The 21,685-nt window shown below is 40.8% G+C and overlaps 1 protein-coding gene across 1 annotated transcript; it reads right to left on the reverse strand.

Moving 5' to 3' along the window:
• Positions 1-1,846: 1,846 nt before the first annotated feature.
• LOC311506187 (immunoglobulin superfamily member 1-like) lies at positions 1,847-12,271 on the reverse strand (the record flags this gene model as incomplete). The annotated part of the gene is made up of 9 exons (XM_084570064.1): positions 1,847-2,201; positions 2,351-2,644; positions 2,794-3,087; positions 3,237-3,530; positions 3,680-3,973; positions 9,322-9,517; positions 9,664-9,830; positions 12,139-12,151; positions 12,242-12,271. The coding sequence occupies 9 exons, from the start codon at positions 12,269-12,271 to the stop codon at positions 1,900-1,902; spliced, it is 1,884 nt and encodes a 627-aa protein (XP_084426190.1). The 3' UTR covers positions 1,847-1,899.
• Between the last annotated feature and the right edge of the window lie 9,414 nt (positions 12,272-21,685).

Raw genomic sequence — 21,685 nt, forward strand, 5'->3', positions numbered from 1 at the left:
GGTTGTAAAGATGGTGGTATGAGTAAGTTATGTACGGCTGTTAACCCTCAGATGCATAAGTGGGTCAAAAATGACCCGATGAGGTTGTTTTCTTGCAATTTCTACATAATGAAAAGTTGTTATGACTCCATATTGCAGTTATTCCTCAGAAAACATGTTATTGATAACATGTCATTTAAATTTCAACTTACCTTTTTTAAATTTTTTCCAAAATTACAGTTTTTTATTACTACCCAAAGCTTCCATAAGTGGGTCAAAACTTTCATGGGAACCGGACTTGTCTCATCATCCCGCTTCGAATTTTGGGCTTAAACTTGAGGATGTCCAAAATAAAGTTTTAACCAGACCCCTCCTGCAGTGACCCTCTCTCTTCAAACCCCCATTCACCCGCGTACACACGGATGATTTTTCACCACTTCCTGAGGCTCTGCGGCCTATGAAGCATTCCTGAAGCACAGAAATAGCATGTAGCCATTGTATGGCAGTTGAGCCGCGCTGGACTTCAGCTCTGATTGGCTGGACTGATGCTACCTTGCGTGTTAACAGCCTGTATGTGCCAGTCAGGTGGTGAGTCAATTTCTCTCTTTTCATGTTGACATAAACAGCAAATTGCTTTTAGAAGAATTAAGACATTTTAAGGTTAACCAAACCTCTTTTCCTCTCTGCAAATAATACAATAAAATAAACGATTTCTACTGGGCACTTCAAGTTTGCTGCCCCATTTTCTTCTAATCAGCCCCATGTTTATGTAGCGAGCTAGAGCCTTGACTCACAGTATCTCAGAGGGCTTTACTGGCCTACAAGAAAACAGGATCAGAGTTACATTTGTCTTGTGTCAAATTTTCCTGACAAAGATTGTAAAAATCCTCCACCAACTTTGTAACTGCACAGCGAACCACACCGACTGCTTGCTAGCATCCGACCACTGCTGCTACCAGACTGCTGTGAAGACTTGAACTCATTTCATTGTCAGTTGGCTGAAGCAGGATTTATGCTTCGAGTATAAGACATTTAAACTATTTAATGTAAACTCATCACAGAATATGCTACTAAACACTGTAACCACAGTTCTTTACTTCGAGAACAGTCTGTTTGTGCCCCTTTTTACTGATCAAATAAGTGAGGGAAAATTAATTAACCAATTTATAATATTTTCATACCAGAATCACTTTGTGGGAAACTCGACTTTAGTCTCAACTTTAAACTCTGGCACAGGTATGATCCCTCATTTTAAGTCCTCCTCAAGCATGTCAGATTTATCAGAATTTGGGTTTGGGTCTTTCTGAAGAATAAATATTCCACCTACATGTTGAGTGACCTGACTCCAGGTTACCTGAATAAAAGGACTCATGGTTATCCTGGGCTTTGGGAGAATCACTGAAGAATAGCAAAATAATAAAGAAGCAGATATGGCCTTGGAGCTAAGATCCATGTTCCTGTATTTTTTTTCAAGGATTTGATCAATATGGGAAATTAGTCTTGGTGAGTCACTTTGCATGGACCTGAAGTTTCGACCTCTAGCACTTTGTTCATAGAAACACTGGTGCAATCCCTCATTATCAAACTTGACAGCAGTAAGGGTTAGAGTTTGATAATAAATTCATTTGTCTTTAAGCTTTAGTGTATCTTTGTATTTTTACTTTTTGTAATTGTTTCAGTATTTAATACAAATTAAAGAGGAATCAGGACTGGAAATAAAACTTTTCCTCTTTCCAATAACAAAGAGTCCGACAGAGTTACTTTAAATTTTGTCTTTAGTGTGTCTTTGCATTTTAACTTTAAACTTAAAGTCATAGAAAAAAATGCCTTTGGTGTATTTTTGCATGTTAACTTCTTCCCACTGTTTAACAATTCATAGAAGTTGGAGAGGAGGCAAGATAGATTGGAAACTATATTTTCTTACTTACCAGTAACTGACAATCTGACAAAGTTACTTTGTGGAGAGCTGAAGTCTCGACCTGAAACCCTTGTCTGATACTGACACTGGTATGATCCCCCATTATCAAAGTTGACATTGGAGATACTGAAGGTAGCAGAGTTGGTACTAGATGTTTGGTACTTTCTGAATAAACCTGAGGTCTTCTGTAGGATGAATGTTCCTCCTAAATGCTGAGTTGAGACTAAACAAGTGATGCTGATGTCCTGACCCCACCTAACTTCACCACCAGGACTCACTGAGATGCTGGGCTTTGGGAGAATGACTGAAATAATAACAAAACATAAAGTTATAGATGAATTTGCCTTTTGGCTTTAGTGTATCTTTTCACATAAACTTCTTCCCATTATTTCACAATTTCATAGAAGTTGGAGAGGAGGCAAGATAGATTGGAAACTGTATTTTCTTACTTACCAGTAACTGACAATCTGACAAAGTCACTTTGTGGAGAGCTGAAGTCTCGACCTGAAACCCTTGTCTGATACTGACACTGGTATGATCCCTCATTATCAAAGTTGACACTGGAGATACTGAAGGTAGCAGAGTTGGTACTAGATGTTTGGTACTTTCTGAATAAACCTGAGGTCTTCTGTAGGATGAATGTTCCTCCTAAATGCTGAGTTGAGACTGAACAAGTGATGCCGATGTCCTGACCCCACCTAACCACACCACCAGGACTCATTGAGATGCTGGGCTTTGGGAGAATGACTGAAATAATAACACAACATAAAGTTATAGATAAATTTGCCTTTTGGCACGAGTGTAACTTTGCGCGCAAACTACTTCCCATTGTCTCACAATTTCACAGAAGTTGGAGAAGAGGCAAGATAGATTGGAAACTGTATTTTCTTACTTACCCGTAACTGAAAGTCTGAGAGAGTTACTTTGTGGGGAGCTGAAGTCTCGACCTGAAACCCTTGTCCGATACTGACACTGGTACGATCCCTCATTATCAAAGTTGACGTTGGAGATACTGAAGATAGCAAAGTTGCTACTAGATGTTTGGGTCTTTCTGAATGAACTGGAGGTCTTCTGCAGAGTGAATGTTCCTCCTAAATGCTGAGTTGAGACTGAACAAGTGATGCTGATGTCCTGACCCCACCTAACGTCACCACCAGGACTCACTGAGATGCTGGGCTTTGGAAGAATGACTGAAATAATAACACACCATAAAGTTATAGATAAATTTGCCTTTTGGCATTAGTGTAACTTTGCGTGAAAACTACTTCTTATTGTTTCACAATTTCATAGAAGTTGGAGAGGAGGCAAGATAGATTGGAAACTGTATTTTCTTACTTACCCGTAACTGAAAGTCTGAGAGAGTTACTTTGTGGGGAGTTGAAGTCTCGACCTGAAACCCTTGTCCGATACTGACACTGGTACGATCCCTCATTATCAAAGTTGATGTTGGAGATACTGAAGATAGCAGAGTTCCTACTAGATGTTTGGGTCTTTCTGAATGAACTGGAGGTCTTCTGCAGAGTGAATGTTCCTCCTAAATGCTGAGTTGAGACTGAACAAGTGATGCCGATGTCCTGACCCCACCTAACGTCACCACCAGGACTCACTGAGATGCTGGGCTTTGAAAGCATGACTGAAATAATAACACACCATAAAGTTATAGATAAATTTGCCTTTTGGCATTAGTGTAACTTTGCGTGAAAACTACTTCTTATTGTTTCACAATTTCATAGAAGTTGGAGAGGAGGCAAGATAGATTGGAAACTGTATTTTCTTACTTACCCGTAACTGAGAGTCTGAGAGAGTTACTTTGTGGGGAGCTGAAGTCTCGACCTGAAACCCTTGTGCGATACTGACACTGGTACGATCCCTCATTATCAAAGTTGACATTGGAGATACTGAAGGTAGCAGAGTTGGTACTAGATGTTTGGGTCTTTCTGAATGAACTGGAGGTCTTCTGCAGAGTGAATGTTCCTCCTAAATGCTGAGTTGAGACTGAACAACTGATGCTGATGGACTGACCCCACCTAGCGTCACCACCAGGACTCACTGAGATGCTGGGCTTTGGGAGAATGACTGAAATAATAACACACCATAAAGTTATAGATAAATTTGCCTTTTGGTTTTAGTGTATCTTTTCATGTGAACTTCTTCCCATTGTTTCACAATTTCATAGAAGTTGAAGAGAAGTCAAGACAGATTGGAAACTGTATTTTCTTACTTACGAGTAACTGACAGTCTGACAGAGTCACTTTGTGGAGAGCTGAAGTCTCGACCTGAAACCCTTGTCTGGTATTGACACTGATATGATCCCTCATTATCAAAGTTGACATTGGAGATACTGAAGGTAGCAGAGTTTGTTCTAGATGTTTGGGTCTTTCTGAATGAACCTGAGGTCTTCTGCAGGATGAATGTTCCTCCTAAATGCTGAGTTGAGACTGAACAAGTGATGCCGATGCCCTGACCCCACTTAACCTCACCAACAGGACTCATTAAGATGCTGGGCTTTGGAAGAATGACTGAAATAGAAACAAAACATAAAGTTATAGATACATTTGCCTTATGGCTTTCGTGTAACTTTTGGTAAAAAAACACTGAAAATAAAACAATATTGGAAAAACGTTCGCCATACTTTATATTATATACTGTACGTTCTAAGTGTTTGCCATATTTATTTATATCAGTTGTCATTATTTTTTCAAGTCAACAACAGAATCTGAATTAGGAAATGCAGTTTTTACCAGTTACAGAGAGTCGAATAAAGTCAGTGGAAGAGGACAGGAATGCTTTATCCCATCCGATTACTCGAAGTTGACACTGGTATGATCCCTCATTGTCGAAGTTCACTTGATTGATATTGAAGGTAGCAGAGTTGCCACTTGATTGTTTTTCCTGACTGAATGAGCTTGACATCTTCTTGAGGATGAACGTTCCTCGTGAAATATCAGCTGAGACTGAACAAGCGAAGCCAACATTCTGACCCCAAGAAACTTGACCATAAGGATTCATCGAGAGGCTGGGCCTTGGAAGGTCTGTTGAAAAGAATCACAATATCAGAGAACATTTTCATTAAAAACATACAGATAAACGCCTCAGTTAGTGAACAATGTGTTCTGAAATAGCTTAATTGCTTAATAAAGGCAGAGTGTGAAGAGGAAGTGTAAAGGTAAGCATGTGAATGTCAGAAAAATGTATTCTGTATACATACATACATACATATAAATAGTTATCTATTGTTTCTGTTAAGGTTTGGTTTTTCCAATTTGGCATAGATGGCTTCTTTTACTTTTCTTTCAAACCATCTGTCTTCAGTAAGTTCAGTGCAGTGGTGAATATACAGACTTAAAGTACATTGGGGAGACAAAACAACCCATCCACAAATGCATAGCTCAACACTGGAGAGCCAGCTCATCAGGAAATGATTCTTACATCTGGAAAATAAAGGGCACTCCTTTGAAGACAACAACATCCAAATTTTAGCCAGAGAAGACAGATGTTTTGAAGGAGGAATAAAGGGAGACATCTATGTCAAGTTGTAAAAACCTTCTCTGAACATCTTATTATCTTACAATAACAACTTCTGTCAAGTCAAGCAAGTTTCTGATGGGTTACACCTACAGATGTTCCGATTTAAACCTCAACTCCCCATCAGTCCTTTACAACTGAAGAAGCTAGTCTTGATGAAAAGTCTTCAAGAAGGTCCAGTTGCTTTTCCTTAATGTGTTTGGATATATTATCTTTAGTATTTTCTTACACAAATGATCCTGATAAAGGTTTGGACATACCAACTCTGTCAAGATTATTTAATTTGTTTTATGCATTGAGAGCAATATTGAAGACATCAGACCTGGGAAATAAATGGTTGCTGTGGCACTTCAGAATCATTGACTACATACAGCAAGAAGACAGATGCACCCACCCAGAGGTAGAAGCTCAGTGTGGGGCCTCCGGCCGTCACCATCTTGTAAGAGTTGGACTCTGACAAGTGGCACCACCCTGCATAACACTTTATTTTTCTACCATCAAGTTAATTTCTGCTGTAAAGTTAACCGTTGTAACATGGGAGGACCGACTAACATTTGGAGCGAGCCACAGAATTCAAGAAGCCAGAAAACACTTAACCAGCATGGCTGCCACATTCTGCAATGACATGCTATACCATCTGGTCTGAGCTAAATGGGCGTAAAACAATTTTCAACATTTTGAGTGCAAAGTGAAGGAAAAGCAGCCAGCATAAGTTTGCTTGTTTTTTCCTTCCCAAATGTGTTTTGAGGTCTTAATAAAATAAAATCCATGAATGAAAATGACTCAATTCAATTCAATTTTATTTATATAGCGTCAATAACAATACAAATTGTCTCAAGACGCTTTACAAAAACCGGCCTGAAACCCCCAGAGCAAGCCTGAAGGCAACGGTGGCAAGGAAAAACTCCCTTTTAACAGGAAGAAACCTCGAGCAGAACCCAGCTCATATGGAGGGACCCATCTGCCTAAGGCCAGCCGGGTACAGACAGAAGAAAGAGAGAAGAGAACAGCAAAGAGAGAAGAGAAGAGAACAGCAAGATAAACATACATCTGTCATAGATACACATATCTGACTAAAGCGTACATGTGGAATCTTATGATACAAACTGATGATGTTACATGACAGTTTGAAAATGTAAGAGGAATCATAGGCAGGTTGGAGAATTGTTCATTCAGGTAGGAGTGGAGAACTGCAGGATTCCATGAAGACTGGGCAGGCTGATGAGACCACGACAACAGATGTAGTATGGAGCTCTACAGGAAATGCACAACTCCAGGCCAGAGATACTCACAAGAAGAGGGGGGACACACAGCAGTAAACATTCTACATAGTAATAGCACAGAATTGCATGACTAGTAGTAGATAGGAAATTAGAGGGCAAGAGCTCTGTGCCAGAGAAAAGAAAGTGGAGGATGCGAGAGAGGAGAGAGAAAAAAGGAGGACATGTGTTTGGTGCATCGTCCCCCAGCAGCCTAGGCCTATAGCAGCATAACTAAGGGCTGGTTCCACAGGAGAGGAGCCTGATAGCTGAAAGCTCTGCCTCCCATTCTACTTTTTGAAATTCTAGGAACCACAAGTAGGCCTGCACTTCAGACCGAAGTGATCTGTTGGGATGATATGGTACAATGAGGTCTTTAAGATACGATGGAGCTAGGCCTTTAAGGGCCTTGTATGTAAGGAGGAGGATTTTAAATTCTATTCTACACTTTAAAGGGAGCCAGTGAAGAGAAGCTAAAACTGGAGTAACTAGTGCAGTGCCCGTCGGAAGTATGTATTCCTATAGTGGGAGCCTACAGGTGCTGTGTATGAGGATTAGTGGAAATATTAGAGCGGAGAAAACCTATTTTACCGATATATTTTACATTTCTTATCCAAACAACGTCAAACTTAGCAATGCACATCTTCGTGCCCGTAGCGAGACACCTGCCAAGTTTCAAATCAATCGAGCCAACGGTTCGCGAGATATGCGTGCCACAGACAGACAGACGGACAGACACACACACACACACACACACACACACAGACGCTTCTTGATTTATAGACAGGGTCAATTTTCACAAAATCAGAACCCCGAAGGCATTTTGTGATAATTTATAATATACAACATTTCTAGGGGTATTAAGGGGTGCTGAATCCAAATCTGCTGTATATGAAGCTCAAAAATGTCCCAAAATGCCTCAAAATTGAGAAATTCAAAATGGCCGCCACCGCCAGGCTGAAATCTATTTTTCAGCATATCTTTTTGACTAAACAAGGTACAAACATGAATTAAATGTGCTTTTGTAAGTTTTCCTACATGGGCAATTCAATGCCATATTCAGATTTGAGATGTAATGTGAAGAAACTGCTTAGATATGGCAAAATAGTTGTTTTAACTATGAATAATTACTCAGTTATTATTATTATTATTATTATTATTACTACTACTACTATTATTGTTGATATTATCAGGCTACATTTACTTACTTTGTATTTTGTTTTGAGGTCAAATGTACAAACAAATACAAAAAGTTACAAACTTTAATTAAATGTTCACAGGTTTTCACACATGGGGAATTTAACATCCTGTCCTGATTTAGATCAAGTGTCAATAATCAGCTTGAAAATCACACAAGTAGAGAAAAAGGTGGTCATTAGTGATAAAGAACATGTCAATCAAATAAGATCGAATAGCAGGAAGATCCATGGGTCATGGTGATTTTCATTGAACTATATCCCAGTAGAAGTTACAGTGACAGCTTATTCGCAGTCCTCTTCAATGTTCTGGCAAGTGTTGTCAAGTTTCCTGCAGTTGCATGCGTCTATACATTCCATGCGACTCTTTCTGAATAGAATAGGTTAAATAGAATAGAATAGAAAGATTACAACCAGTACACATTGGACTACTCTACTAGTCTATCATATTTGTACATTCTTGTACACAATGATCAACATCAGCTAATTCCCTATACACATACCTGCAGCTGCAGCGTTGGCTGAGGCATCCCTTGGTACACCCACATGAAGTGAACTCCCTGCAGGCTTTAGGCATAGGTGGCAGAGACATTAGCCGTGGCACTAATTGACCTTCCTTGTGCAGCCATCCCATTTCACCCACTGGAGGAAGATCAGGATGTGGCAGGTGAGCTTGGTTCCAGATTGTCGCTTGATAGTGTGAACGCATGATATGAAACTTCACTGCATCTGAGGTTGGAGGCAGAGTCTCTTGTGGACGACCTTTGCAAAACAACTTCACTCTTGCTTTGTTGCATGTATCAACCTCGGGCACACCATACATCTTACAGATGAATTTCTCTGTTGAATTCACAATATCTTCTGTGAGAGGGCCCTTCCCAAGGCCAGTAAGATCGGTGTGATGTTGCTCGAGCACCTGCCAGGCTGTTTTTTTTTTCGTGACCACTGAACTGAGACACACTATCACAGCCAGTGATGGCATGGAAGGCAAGGAGTGTGTCCACTTGATCATCAGAGAGTAACTTGCGAATGTCATGTACTGGAAAATACTTTGGATCCTTTGATGTCCCGGCTTTCATGTAGAGATAGGTACATCCAATTCTTTCATAATGTGCTAGAAGTAGAAGCGCTGACACGACTATTGTGTCCATAGGAGCCTGGATGCAGTGCAAAATCAGTCGTGTATCAGCCTCCTCATGGTCAGCACTCAGAGAGGAGATTTCAAGTTCTGGATCTGATGACTTGACAGTGGTGGCTTCAGCAAACCCACCTGATACTACAACCACTGGCTCATATTCTGGGCTGTGTTCTATCAGATGGTTTGAAAGTAGTCGAGCGAGATCTGCTTTGTTCTCTTCCAGTGCCATGAAGCTCGACCAGTCTGCTGGAAGTGGAACAGAGTCATTCACAATATCTCTGCGTACTGGTTGGTGGCGCTGTTTACGCTTCTTTCTTGTGCCTGTTTTCATGGATTCGTCATGGTACCTGTCAAAGACCACATCAACCCTCTGGTACTTCTCTGCCATCTTCAACACTGTGTCAGCAAATTTGTTGGCATAGTTGCCGAATGTTGTGATGTCAGGCGGCTTCCCAAGTGCCATTACAAGTGCTTGGCCATCAATAAGAAAGCAGCTGGGTTCCTGAAGGGGCACATCTGCAGGGGTTTGGATATGTTTGGTCAGTATATTTGCTAAAACAGATTTGTTGGTGGAATGTAGACTGCAGTTGCGGCCAGAGATGGCGGGATGGGCATGAGTTCATGCTGGAGAATATTTTCCAGGTCTACCTTGCGACCTGCTCTGTAAGCTGTGATGAGCCTTTGTAGAATCTGCCTGTCCACTTTGATGATGTTTTGCTTGTTCTTGGAAAGTTGCACGACTTCATACAAAGAGGCAAATGTTTTGGCTTTGTTCTTTCGAATGGGTGACTTCAGATCCAAGTGCTGGTCACTATCTGGAGGTTCACACAGACGTTTGTCCACAAACACTTTCATTTGTGCCTGTCCAAGGTGTTCTGCACCAAGCAGAGATTGTTGAATCTGGGGTGTGACCACATCCTTATTGATTATGTTCTTGAGTGTGTCCCCACCATCTTGAAACACACCGTGCTCTTTTAATGATAGACATATTCTGCTTTCATCCACATCATCTCTTTCCATTCTACTCTTTGTGCACTCTGTGTGTGTGTACTCATCGTCTTCATCATCTGTTGTCAGTCTCAGCATCACTGTTGTCTGAGAAGCTATGACTGTTCTCAGATTATACGACAGTGTCCATCTACTGAGGGATGTTGGTATCCTGGTGATACCTACTAGGCCTTGGTTGGGGAGTGAATTATAGCACATTTGACACATTTTACCTCAAAACAAAATACAAACTAAGTAAAAGTAGCCTGATAATATTAATAATAAAAACTTAATTATTAATTAGTTAATAATAGTTCATAGTTAAAAACAACTATTTTGCCATATCTAAGCAGTTTCTTCACATTACATCTCAAATCTGAATATGGCATTGAATTGCCCATGTAGGAAAACTTACAAAAGCACATTTAATTCATGTTTGTACCTTGTTTAGTCAAAAAGATATGCTGAAAAATAGATTTCAGCCTGGCGGTTGCGGCCATTTTGAATTTCTCAATTTTGAGGCATTTTGGGACATTTTTGAGCTTCATATACAGCAGATTTGGATTCAGCACCCCTTAATACCCCTAGAAATGTTGTATAATATAAATTATCACAAAATGCCTCCAGCACTTTAAATAAGCACATTTTCAGAAATTCTGCCTAGACGATAGATGGCGGACTACATGCTAGTTTTCCTGCCGGAGAAGATATTGAGCCTATTAGGGTTACCAGGGCAAAATATCATTTCTCCTTGAGTTTGGTTTCTTCTAAAGCCGATTTGTAAACAGTGCTCAAGATTTGTGCGCATGCTCCGCCTCTTCCTCTCCGTTTTTGGTGAATTTCTGAAAGTGGCTGTTTTTGATGCCATGGCAACCGGAGTAGTGGAAATATTAGAGCGGAGAAAACCTATTTTACCGATATATTTTACATTTCTTATCCAAACAACGTCAAACTTAGCAGTGCACATCTTCGTGCCCGTAGCGAGACACCTGCCCAGTTTCAAATCCATCGGGCCAACGGTTCGCGAGATATGCGTGCCACAGACAAACAGACACACAGACAGACGTTCCTTGCATTATTAGATAGATAGATAGATAGATATGATCTCTCTTGCTAATTCCTGTCAATGCTCTTGCTGCGGCATTTTGAATCAATTGGAGGCTTTTTAAAGAGCTATTTGGACAGCCAGACAGTAATGAATTACAGTAATCCAGTCTGGACGACACAAATGCATGAACTAGTTTTTCAGCATCACTCTGAGACAGGATGCTCCTAATTTTGACGATATTACGCAGGTGAAAGAAGGCAGTCCTGGTCACTTGCTTTATGTGACATTTAAAGGACATATCCTCATCAAATATAACACCAAGGTTTTTTACAGTAGTACTGGAGGCCAAGGTAATGCCATCCAAAGACACCACGTGATTAGATAATGACTCTTGACTATTACTATAGGATGAATAATTATGTTAATGTTATTTTATTTTCTTCCTAGTATACTGTTGGCCTAGCCTGGTCGTCACCATCCTACGTTTCCGCCCGAAATTTGATTTCGGTCTGCCACGGAGTCTGGCCAAATTGCCCTTCTGCGGTTCGCGTGTAACCGCGCGGTCTTAGCCAATCAGCGAACAGTTGAGTGATGACGTGAAACTCGCCTGCCGAGTTGCTTGTAGTCCAGCCAGCGGAGCTTGTAGTTCAACAGCATAGCAACAATGGCGACGGAGGAAGAGACGCTAGAAGCCATCCGCGAAGTTGTCTCAACTCTCGAGAGCATCACGGAATTAAAACCAGAACAAGAGGCTTGTCTTGTCAATTTTATAAATGGCAAGGACGTCGTAGCTCTCCTTCCAACTGGCTTTGGGAAAAGTTTGATTTATTTAACTGGAAGCGGAAGTGGTAAGCGTAAGAGCCTGAACTCCGGCGCACAATATACGTCATTACCAAACGTTGCTGATTGGTTAAGGGAACTCCAATGATTTTAAACCTCAAAATAAGCATCTGCCCATTACGGAGACAGATTCCTATTACATTGGGCCAGACTAATGTGCAGACCGAAATCAAATTTCGGGTGGAAACGTAGGATGGTAACGACCAGGCTACTGTTGGCCATCCCACACTGGTTAATTAAGCGCCTACTCATGGTGACGTCCTGCAATTAAAAGAATGGTAGAAACACCATGCCTGAGAAGGTCCCCTTCAATTTGAGTCAATAAAATGGCAAAAAGAAAAAGTGTCTTACCAGAACAGACGACACCAGCATCCTCACCATGGTTACAGTTATGTGTTCCAAATCCTCCGTGCTGACACTTAGTTAGAGAACTCTCTGTTCCCGAACAGGCCACATTATCGAGCCATATATTTCCAGTTCCTTGACCAAAGGAGGCCGATTGCGTGGCACTCTGTGCCGCCCCACAGCCCAACTGTCTACACACCACTTTAGCATCATTAAACTCCCAGTCGTCATCACAGACTGTTCCCCAGGAGTCACTGTAGTTGATTTCAACTCTTCCAGAGCATCGAGTTGACCCAGATCCAACCAATCTGATCTGGGCAGCTATGAGAAACAGAAGACATAGGTTATAGTATTTCAGTATTTTACTCACAACACAACTTGATATATCCGACATATGAACATATTTCATATTCTAGCATTATTGTTGTGATATTGAAGACATCAGACAAGCGAAATAAATGGTGGTTGTGACACTTTGACTACATATAGTAAGAAGATAGATGATCCCACAAGAGGATTATATATTCTCTTGGTGGGATATCTGAGTGTATCTAAAAAATGGATTCCAGAGAGACAGACGCTTTATTTATTGTGTGAGCAAGTCGGTAATTTATTTTGTGCTGACCGGGAATCAAGCCCAGGTCCACTGCTATGCTCACCACTATACCAACACCATCTCAAAGTAAAGCAGGAGCTTCTGTGAGAAACAGAGCATAAAAAAATAAAAAAATAAAAAAATAAAGAAAACCGGAACGACTCACAACTGCGAATTATTTCCCATCAGTCAATAAAATGGCAAAAAGAAAAAGTGTCTTACCAGAACAGACGACACCAGCATCCTCACCATGTCCACAGTTATGTGTTCCAAATCCTCCGTGCTGACACTGAGTTAGAGAACTCTCTGTTCCTGAACAGGCCACATCATCAAGCCAGATCTTTCCAGTTCCTTCACCAAAGGAGGCCGATTGTGTGGCACTCTGTGCCGCCCCACAGCCCAACTGTCCACAAACCACTTTAGCATCATTTAAGTCCCAGCTGTCATCACAGACTGTTCCCCAGGAGCCATTGTAGTTGATTTCAACTCTTCCAGAGCACTGAGTCGACCAAGATCCAACCAATCTGATCTGACCAGCTATGAGACACAGAAGACATAGTTTACAATATTTCAGTATTTTAAGTACACACCTTGATATATCTGACATAAATATTTCATATCCTAGTTTTATTGTTGTGGTTCTATTTTGTACTTTCAGGAATTTTAGGCAACAACGCTTGCACTAATGTCCTTTCATCATAAGTAACGTGTTTTCATTTATGTTTTGTTGGGGCATCTAGTTAGGTAACAGTCAAGATTTCTGCAGAATCCAACTTGTCAGGAACGCCTGGATGCACCAGCCAACTTGTCCATGGAGAAGAACATGCCCTTCACTGAGTGTAAGTGATCATTTTGTTGCTTTGAGGTGGGCAAACTGTTCACACCAAATTGTTCTAGTCAGTGTGTCAATGTTGGTACCGAGAACTGGTTGTGGAGGACCCAAATGAAACTCACACAGTCCAGAGAAGCAGGCTCATCAACTCAAAGTGTAATTTAATGGCAACTTACGAAACAAAACTTAAGGCACTGCAGGGAAGGCAGGAAATCAGGAATATTGACAGCACAGAAGAAAACTGACAACTTGACATTGAACAAAGGGAAAGGTAGGGTTACATACACTCACACACAAGGGCTGATGGAATAACAGGAGACAGGTGATACCAATGAGGGGAGGAGCATGCAGACAAAGGACACAAGGCAAGATAGGTGAGCAGAATCACAGAGGCGGGAACAGAGACAGGAAGTAAAACTTAAATCCAACAAGAAAACTGATTACAAAATAAAGCAGGAAACAAACAGGGTCACAGAAAACATCCAGAACTCAGAACCATGACAAATGTCTAGTTAGCATGGTTTTTATTTACCCATTGAATGGGTTGTCTTAGCCATCATTGCCAACATTGCCCACTCTAAGAGCAGGAGTTGCCTCTTGGGATGTCCCCGATCCGATCCAAGTCCCGATCTGGTTTTAAATTAACGTAATTTCCTCCTCTGGAGATTCATAAAGGCTTTTCTTATCTTCCTTGTATTCTCCTAGACCTGGATCGTGTGTACTGTCCTAGCCAATGTAGCACGGAGAAGGTAGCTCGCACCTTGTCTCCAGAAGCTCCTACAGACGGTGAAAATGTATGTTCTCTTCTCAAAAATGTTCTGGTTGTCCAACCCAGCAACTTTAGCAGTTTTGTAATTGACTTTGTCTTAAGGAAACTTTTCTCTTCCTTTACACGCATATTCAGTGTTTGTTTTGGTGCCGCCTTTGCTGGAGTGTACTCAGTAGGTTAGGGTGACGGCCCGATACCAGTCAGGACATCCCTAGACGCCACTGCTGCAAAGTTATTTTTTATAAATGTGATGTATCATTAATGACTAGAGGCAATTCTAATACATCTGGCACAAACATCAACTTGAACTTGACGATGAATTGATTAAGAACTGGTGTGCAAATGTGAAAGGTCACTGTGACCTTGCAAGATGCGTTTTTGGCCGTAACTCGAGAACCCATACTATAATTATGACAAACATTCACACAATTTTCTAATAGTAGTCCACCCATTTTCACTTCCTCTTTCCATGACGGACGGTGGATTTTTCTGAAAATTACCTTCAGATTATATCCAGAGGAGGTCAGTCCTTTGACCTCCTCTGGATATAGATTTCTCCAAAATTCTCACAGAAATTTTTTTCTTCTTTTTCTGGTGGTTCTCCGAGCTTTAACACAACCCAACTTTCTATACAGTACATGAACATCAATTCCGCCCGGGCATCATCACCCACTGCTCCCTAGGCACTGTTGTGGTACATTTCTCTCCAAGTCAGTTAGCCCAGATCCAGCTAATCTGTTAATATCAGATGTAATAATAGAAATTACTGACCTGTCATTTGTAAAGTTGAGATGAAGAGAAAGGAAACTAGAGGAGAGAAAAAAAAAAATGACGTTGTATGAGATGTAGATGCTATTCTATCACTTTCAACACATTTTCCAATTTCCCTTAATACATTAATTACACAGAGACAAATATAATGCATGGGAATTTACTTTTTATAATTATATACTCAAGAAATATAATTTGCACTATTTACCAAAGATGGGCAATTATTACACCCTTGACCAAAATCTAGTTTTCTCTCACTGTACCAACACTCAGATGATCTGGTCATTATCTTAACACGCTCCTTATTCATGCAGTAAAATTACACTATAAATTGCAGGTTGTATTTTTGGTATGAAAAGTAATTCTGATTTGGCGATGTACATACAGTACAGGAACATTCACTGTGTCACAAAAACCACGACCAGAGAGACACCAATCATGTTTTACTGCAGATAAGAATAAAAACTCAGTGTGACTCAGTGTACTCTTAAGCCAGTCACCCTCATGTACGTGAGAAATAATATATCTATTGCAGCCACAATAAACTAAATAATAAACTAAATGTGAAATGATTTTGCAAAATTAAAAACTAAAACAATACAATTTTGTTTTTTGCTTTGACACTAGATTCCAAATTCATTTGCATAAATTAATGCATGCACATGTTACTCACCAACAAACAGCTTAGGTAGGAATTTCCACATCCTGGACGAAGCAGGTGTTGCAGAGCATCCAGGCTCAAAGTGGTTGGTATCGACACAGGGAGGCAGCACAGCAGTACCACTTCCTGATTTTCTGCTTTTGCTCTCGCAGTCACAGTAGCTCTCTCACATGTACCTCACACACAAGACTTAAAAGACGAATAAAAGAGGAATTTGTTCAGCATTTCACAACCCTGCCTCTGCACCCTTGACACTTACATGTACACCAATCAGCCACAACATTATGACCGGAGAAATAAATAACATTAATCAGCTTGTGACAATTCAGTGTTCTGCTGACCAAAGACTTTTACACCATCACCACTGCACTATTGCACTATCTGCACATGCTCACTTTACACAATCTGTTTGCACAGTACTATGTACCGAATATTGCACTAGTCTAGTAACTTAGATAGCTACTGCTTATTGTTTACTTTTGCACTGTAAGTTGCTCACGTCATCTGTTTTTGCATCGCCTAATTTATCATCTGCCATCTCCTCTATTGTAAATTATGTTATGATAGTTCCTGTTATAGTCTACTCAGATTTAACGAACAAATCCATCTGTATAATATGTTCATAGTACCTCACTCAATCATTATGTATATCCTGTATATCCTACTGAGGTCCTCCTCATTGGCACCAAATCCACTCTATCCAAAACCGACAGCTTTTCTCTTAGTATTGACAACTCCTCCGTTTCACCCTCCCCCCAGGTTAAGAGTCTGGGTGTCATCCTTGACAGCACACTATCCTTTCAATCCCACATAATAAAATTACTCGGTCTGCTTACTTCCACCTACGTAACATTAATCGCCTCCGCCCCTCCCTTACCCCCCACACAGCCGCCATCCTTGTTCACAGTCTTGTCACTTCCCGTCTGGATTATTGCAACTCTCTCCTCTTTGGCCTTCCACACAAATCCCTCCATAAACTTCAACTAGTCCAGAATTCAGCTGCCCGCATCATAACTCGAACCCCCTCCATTCACCACATCACTCCTGTCCTTCAAGAGCTTCATTGGCTCCCAGTTCAATTTCATATCCAATTCAAAGTCCTCCTGCTTACTTTCAAGGCCATTCACAACCTCACCCCCCCATATTTGTCTGATCTCCTCCATGTTCCCACTCCCTCCCGCTCTCTACGATCCTCTTCCTCCATACATCTGTCTGTCCCTACTGCCCATCTTACCACCATGGGGAGCAGAGCATTCAACCGCTCTGCTCCCCGTCTCTGGAATTCACTACCACCCCAACTCAGAAATATTGATTAATTTCCCCTTTTCAAATCACAACTCAAAACATATCTGTTTAAAACTGCCTATTCCACCTGATGACAATTGCTCTGACTTTTTTTTTTTTTTTTTTTTTGTTGTTTTTATATATATATATTTTATTCTTCTGCTGTCTTTTCTTATGAATGCATGTACGGTGTCCTTGAGTGCCAAGAAAGGCGCCTTTAAATAAAATGCATTATTATTATTATTATTATCCTGCTCATTAACCTGTATATATGTTCTCACCTGTACATAGGTTCTGATCTGTAAATATTGTCCATAAGCTGTAAAAACCATACTTACTTACCATAATATTTATGCTAAACTGCATTTCGTTGCTCTGCACATGTACATGTACATGTGTAATGACAATAAAGTTGAATCTAATCTAATCTAATGTGGATGTTACTTAGATATGTAGCACCAGACCAGACACCCCCACACCATAGCGATGACACTCCACGATGGCAGCAGCCATCCCCAGCATGATACAGCCAGATACAGGCACACACACAAAAACATTTAAGGAAGAAGTCAAAAAAACATGAAAAACTGATCAAGTATCCCACAGGATAGCAACCCATAGGAACCAAAGCCCCCCACTAACAACATTCTGTCGCCAGACACCCTCAGAAGGCCCATGTCCATTCTCGGATGAGTCACAACTGTTTTGGAGGCACGAGGGAGACCTACACAATATTTGGATGGTGGTCATAATGTTATGCCTGATCAGTGTATATTCATGTAAATGTTTGTTTTAATCGTTTCTTTCTGGTTGGAATAAATATATTCGTTCTATGCATGTTTGCCATTTGGGCTGAACGTCAGGCAAGGCGATGAGTTTCCAGAAGTGACAGAAACATGGAGGTAGCAAAACAACAAGTCTTTCAAAGTGTTTGAAAAGATGAACATAGCTGGAATTGATGTGGACAGCGCTGTTGAAAACTTGTCTTGGTCATAATGTTATGCCTGATCTTCAGAATGCTAAAACGTATGTAGAGGCAAAAGTGTGAAAAACAAGATATTTGGTCAACACTTGCAGTTTTTTTAAACTTCTTCTTTCTCCGAATTGGGCAGCTCTAACTTCATTTTAATAATGTGCCCATAAAGCGTCGGAGTGAGAGTGCTACGTGTTGCCCGCCTTCGGTTTAGCACAGAAATATGGAGTGAAATTAGTCTCAAAATGGTCACAAATGCCTGTTCCATCATCCACACGTGAAACATGATATTCACAAATGCGTACAACGATTTGTGTGTGAATTTTGGGGGTCACAAATGCGTACCGAGCTTTCTGAACGTATGTGATTGTATTGCAAATTCACGAATCAGATCGTTCAACTTCACAAAGCTCATCCGTTTCGTTTTCAAAAGACTTCCTGCGCTTACGAGTGCCTAAACTACGCATACGGATCGGCAGAGATCAGGCTGCGCAGACTATTTTCACGCTGCTCAGATCCGCAAATCCACAAATGCATGGTGCCTTTTTTTGTGTCACCGGGAAAATGGGAAATTCATTTTGGCGAAGTGAGTTATGTCGTTCCTTTAGGGAAAATTAATCTTTACTGATATAACTCGCTTTTTGTTTAGTTACAACACTGAACTCAACCGAGGACCACGTACATATTAATATATAATTTTAATTTAACCCTTGGATGCACAACCTACCACTACCTACACTCTTCCACGAGTGGGGTCAAAAATGACCCCAATTAGAATCAATGCATTTTTGCAATAAACTGGGTTGTTAGTCTTCAAAATCTTTAAAACGAAGAGTTGTAATATATTCATATTCCAGGTATTCCTCATAAAACATGTTTGTGACATGAGGCCATTTGCTTCCATGTTTGGGGACATGTGAGGACAGCGTGTCTGGATATTTCTCAACAACTTCTTACCAGACAGTTGAACTGAAACTCTTTCCAGTTTCAGAATGATCAGGTCTAGTCTTTAATAATTAACCCTTAGATGCACAACCCGTTTGTGACATGAGGCCATTTGCATTTTTATTTATTTTTTCATTAATTTTAAGAAATTGCAGTTTTTGTAGCACTACCCCACTTTTCCACAAGTGGGGTCAAAAATAAGAAAACAGCCTGTACCAAAGACTTATTGGAACAAAGATTTTTAAATTTTTTAAATAATCTTAAATTGAAAATATATATTAATATCTACTGGTCCTCTGTTGAGTTCAGTGTTGTAACTAAACGAGAAGCGAGTTATATCAATTAAGATTAATTTTCCCTAAAAGAAAGATATAGCTCTCTTCGCCCAAAACCCAGATCTCCCATTTTCCCAGTGACACAAAGAAAGGCACCATGCATTTGTGGATTTGTGGATCTGAGCAGCGTGAAAATAGTCTCAAAACTCCGTGTGCGTGCGCAGCCTGATCTGTCTATGCGTAGGCTTAGGCACTCGTAAGCGCAGGAAGTCTTTTGAAAACAAAAAGGATGAGCTTTGTGAAGTTGAATGATCTGATATGTGAATTTGCAATACAGTCACACACGTTCAGATAGCTCGGTACGCATTTGTGACCCCCAAAATTCACACACAAATCGTTGTACACACACACAAATCGTTGTACACATTTGTGAATGTCATGTTTCATGTGTGGATCATGGAACACGCATTTGTGACCATTTTGAGACTAATTTCACTCCATACAGAAAAGCTTTACGTCTGGTATTCTGTCCCTCAGTTTTGTTTTGTCAGTATATTTTGCACTTGAGATTTGTTATGTGGCAGATTCTAGTTCTTTCTTTCTCGGTTAATCTGGCAAATGTGCCTTTAAGAGAAGCGTATCGAATTTGAGTTTGTTGACTATCACCGCCATCTAGTGGTGGATAGCGAAAGCAGGAAGTGAGTTTGTATAGGGAGGGAGAGTGCAGCTGAGTTCTCATAAACATATCGGCCCTGTGTGTCGTGTCTGCTGATTTCCTCACCTGTTGCACTTGAGAAAGGCATAATCTGTAAATTCAGCGCAAAAATGATTGATTATGGATGCATATTGGTGCCTTCGTTTGTGTTCTTACGGTCAGCTTGTTATTTAATCAAGCACAGAAAAATGCTATAAGTCTCACGAGTGATTACTGAAGCCATCTAGCTCACTGCCCAAGCTAAAGCACTCCATTTAGCTGAGGGCAGTAAAGGGGAGTAAAAAGATTGTTTACACATCGAGTGCATCATCAGGGTCCTGAGACACACCACGCCAGTGAAAGCAGACATGTCCAAGCATGGAGACACCCCTCTGCTCTCCCAACTGAAGTCAGGTCAAAGTGCAGCTCAGCTTCGTTACGCCGGTCAAGTAGCTCAACAGCTAGTGTAGCTGCAGCAAAAGCCACCTGTGCCAGGGCAAAGTACGCCAAATGCCAAATAGACATGGAGGTTGAAAAGGCACTCATCGAGATGGAGAAGACTCAACCGGTGGCTACTATGCCCTGAAGCAAGAGGGAGAGGCAGAAGCAGCGCTCGCAGCAGCAAAGGTCCTGGAGGCTGCATTTTTGGACCAAGCAGAGCATGTGGAGCCGCCAAACTTTCCTGCAACAATAGCCACAACGGCCAGCCACACTCAAGAATATGTAAATACCCACTTTCACTTTCATAACGAACTGATGTATCAGAACTTGCTGTGCTTCTCTCACGTCGTGACCTCCTGACAGCTAGACTCACAGTGTTTGATAACAGGCTTGAAACCTATAAAGCCTGGAAATTGCAGATCTTCTCCGAGAGCTCGAAGCAGCGAAAAATGAAGGGTATCTACCAGGCCTCAGCTTTCTCGACACTTCAAGAGGAATAAACCCAATCGTGGAAAAGCTCCCAATTGGCCTGCAGGAGTCATAGGTCAGAGAAGCGTCGAAATATAAGAATGATCACAAAGCTCAGTCCCCGTCACAGAAAACAAAATACAGACCCCAGCTTTATTCTGCAAAACTGCAGCATTGCACACATGAAAGTAGAAAAAAAAACACTGTTCAAAGTCCCCGTCACAGCAAACAAAATACAGGTCAGTGAAACTAACAACGAACCTAAAGCTCCCTCTCTTGACCCCAATAAACAGTGTCCAGTACATAAGAAGCCACATTCACTCGCCAAATGTTGAGGGTTTAGAACGAGAAAAACTGGATGAGAGGAAAGGCCTACTCAAGGAGTCGTGAATCCGCTACAAGTGTCTCTCATCAAGAGAACACAGGGCCAAAAACTGTATCTATCTATGAATATAGTATATATACAGAATCTATCTATGAATACAGTCCAATCAGTAATCAATGCATGTTCCATCGAGCACTGCTGGCCTGCACCTTTGGGCTGATTTCAATGTGGCTGTAAAATAACCTAGATTGTTCTGGGGAATCTGAATGGATTCTGGCAGGGCTTCCACTAATGTCCTTTCATCATACACTACATTTTTTTTATTTTTTTTTATTTTTTTGTATTGTTGGGATGTCCAGTTAGGTAACACTCAACATAAAGGAAAATATCTCACACAAAAACATAAAACCAGCATTA

The sequence above is a fragment of the Chelon labrosus genome (genome assembly GCF_963514085.1).
Source record: "Chelon labrosus genome assembly, chromosome: 21".
Taxonomy (NCBI): Eukaryota; Metazoa; Chordata; class Actinopteri; order Mugiliformes; family Mugilidae; genus Chelon; species Chelon labrosus.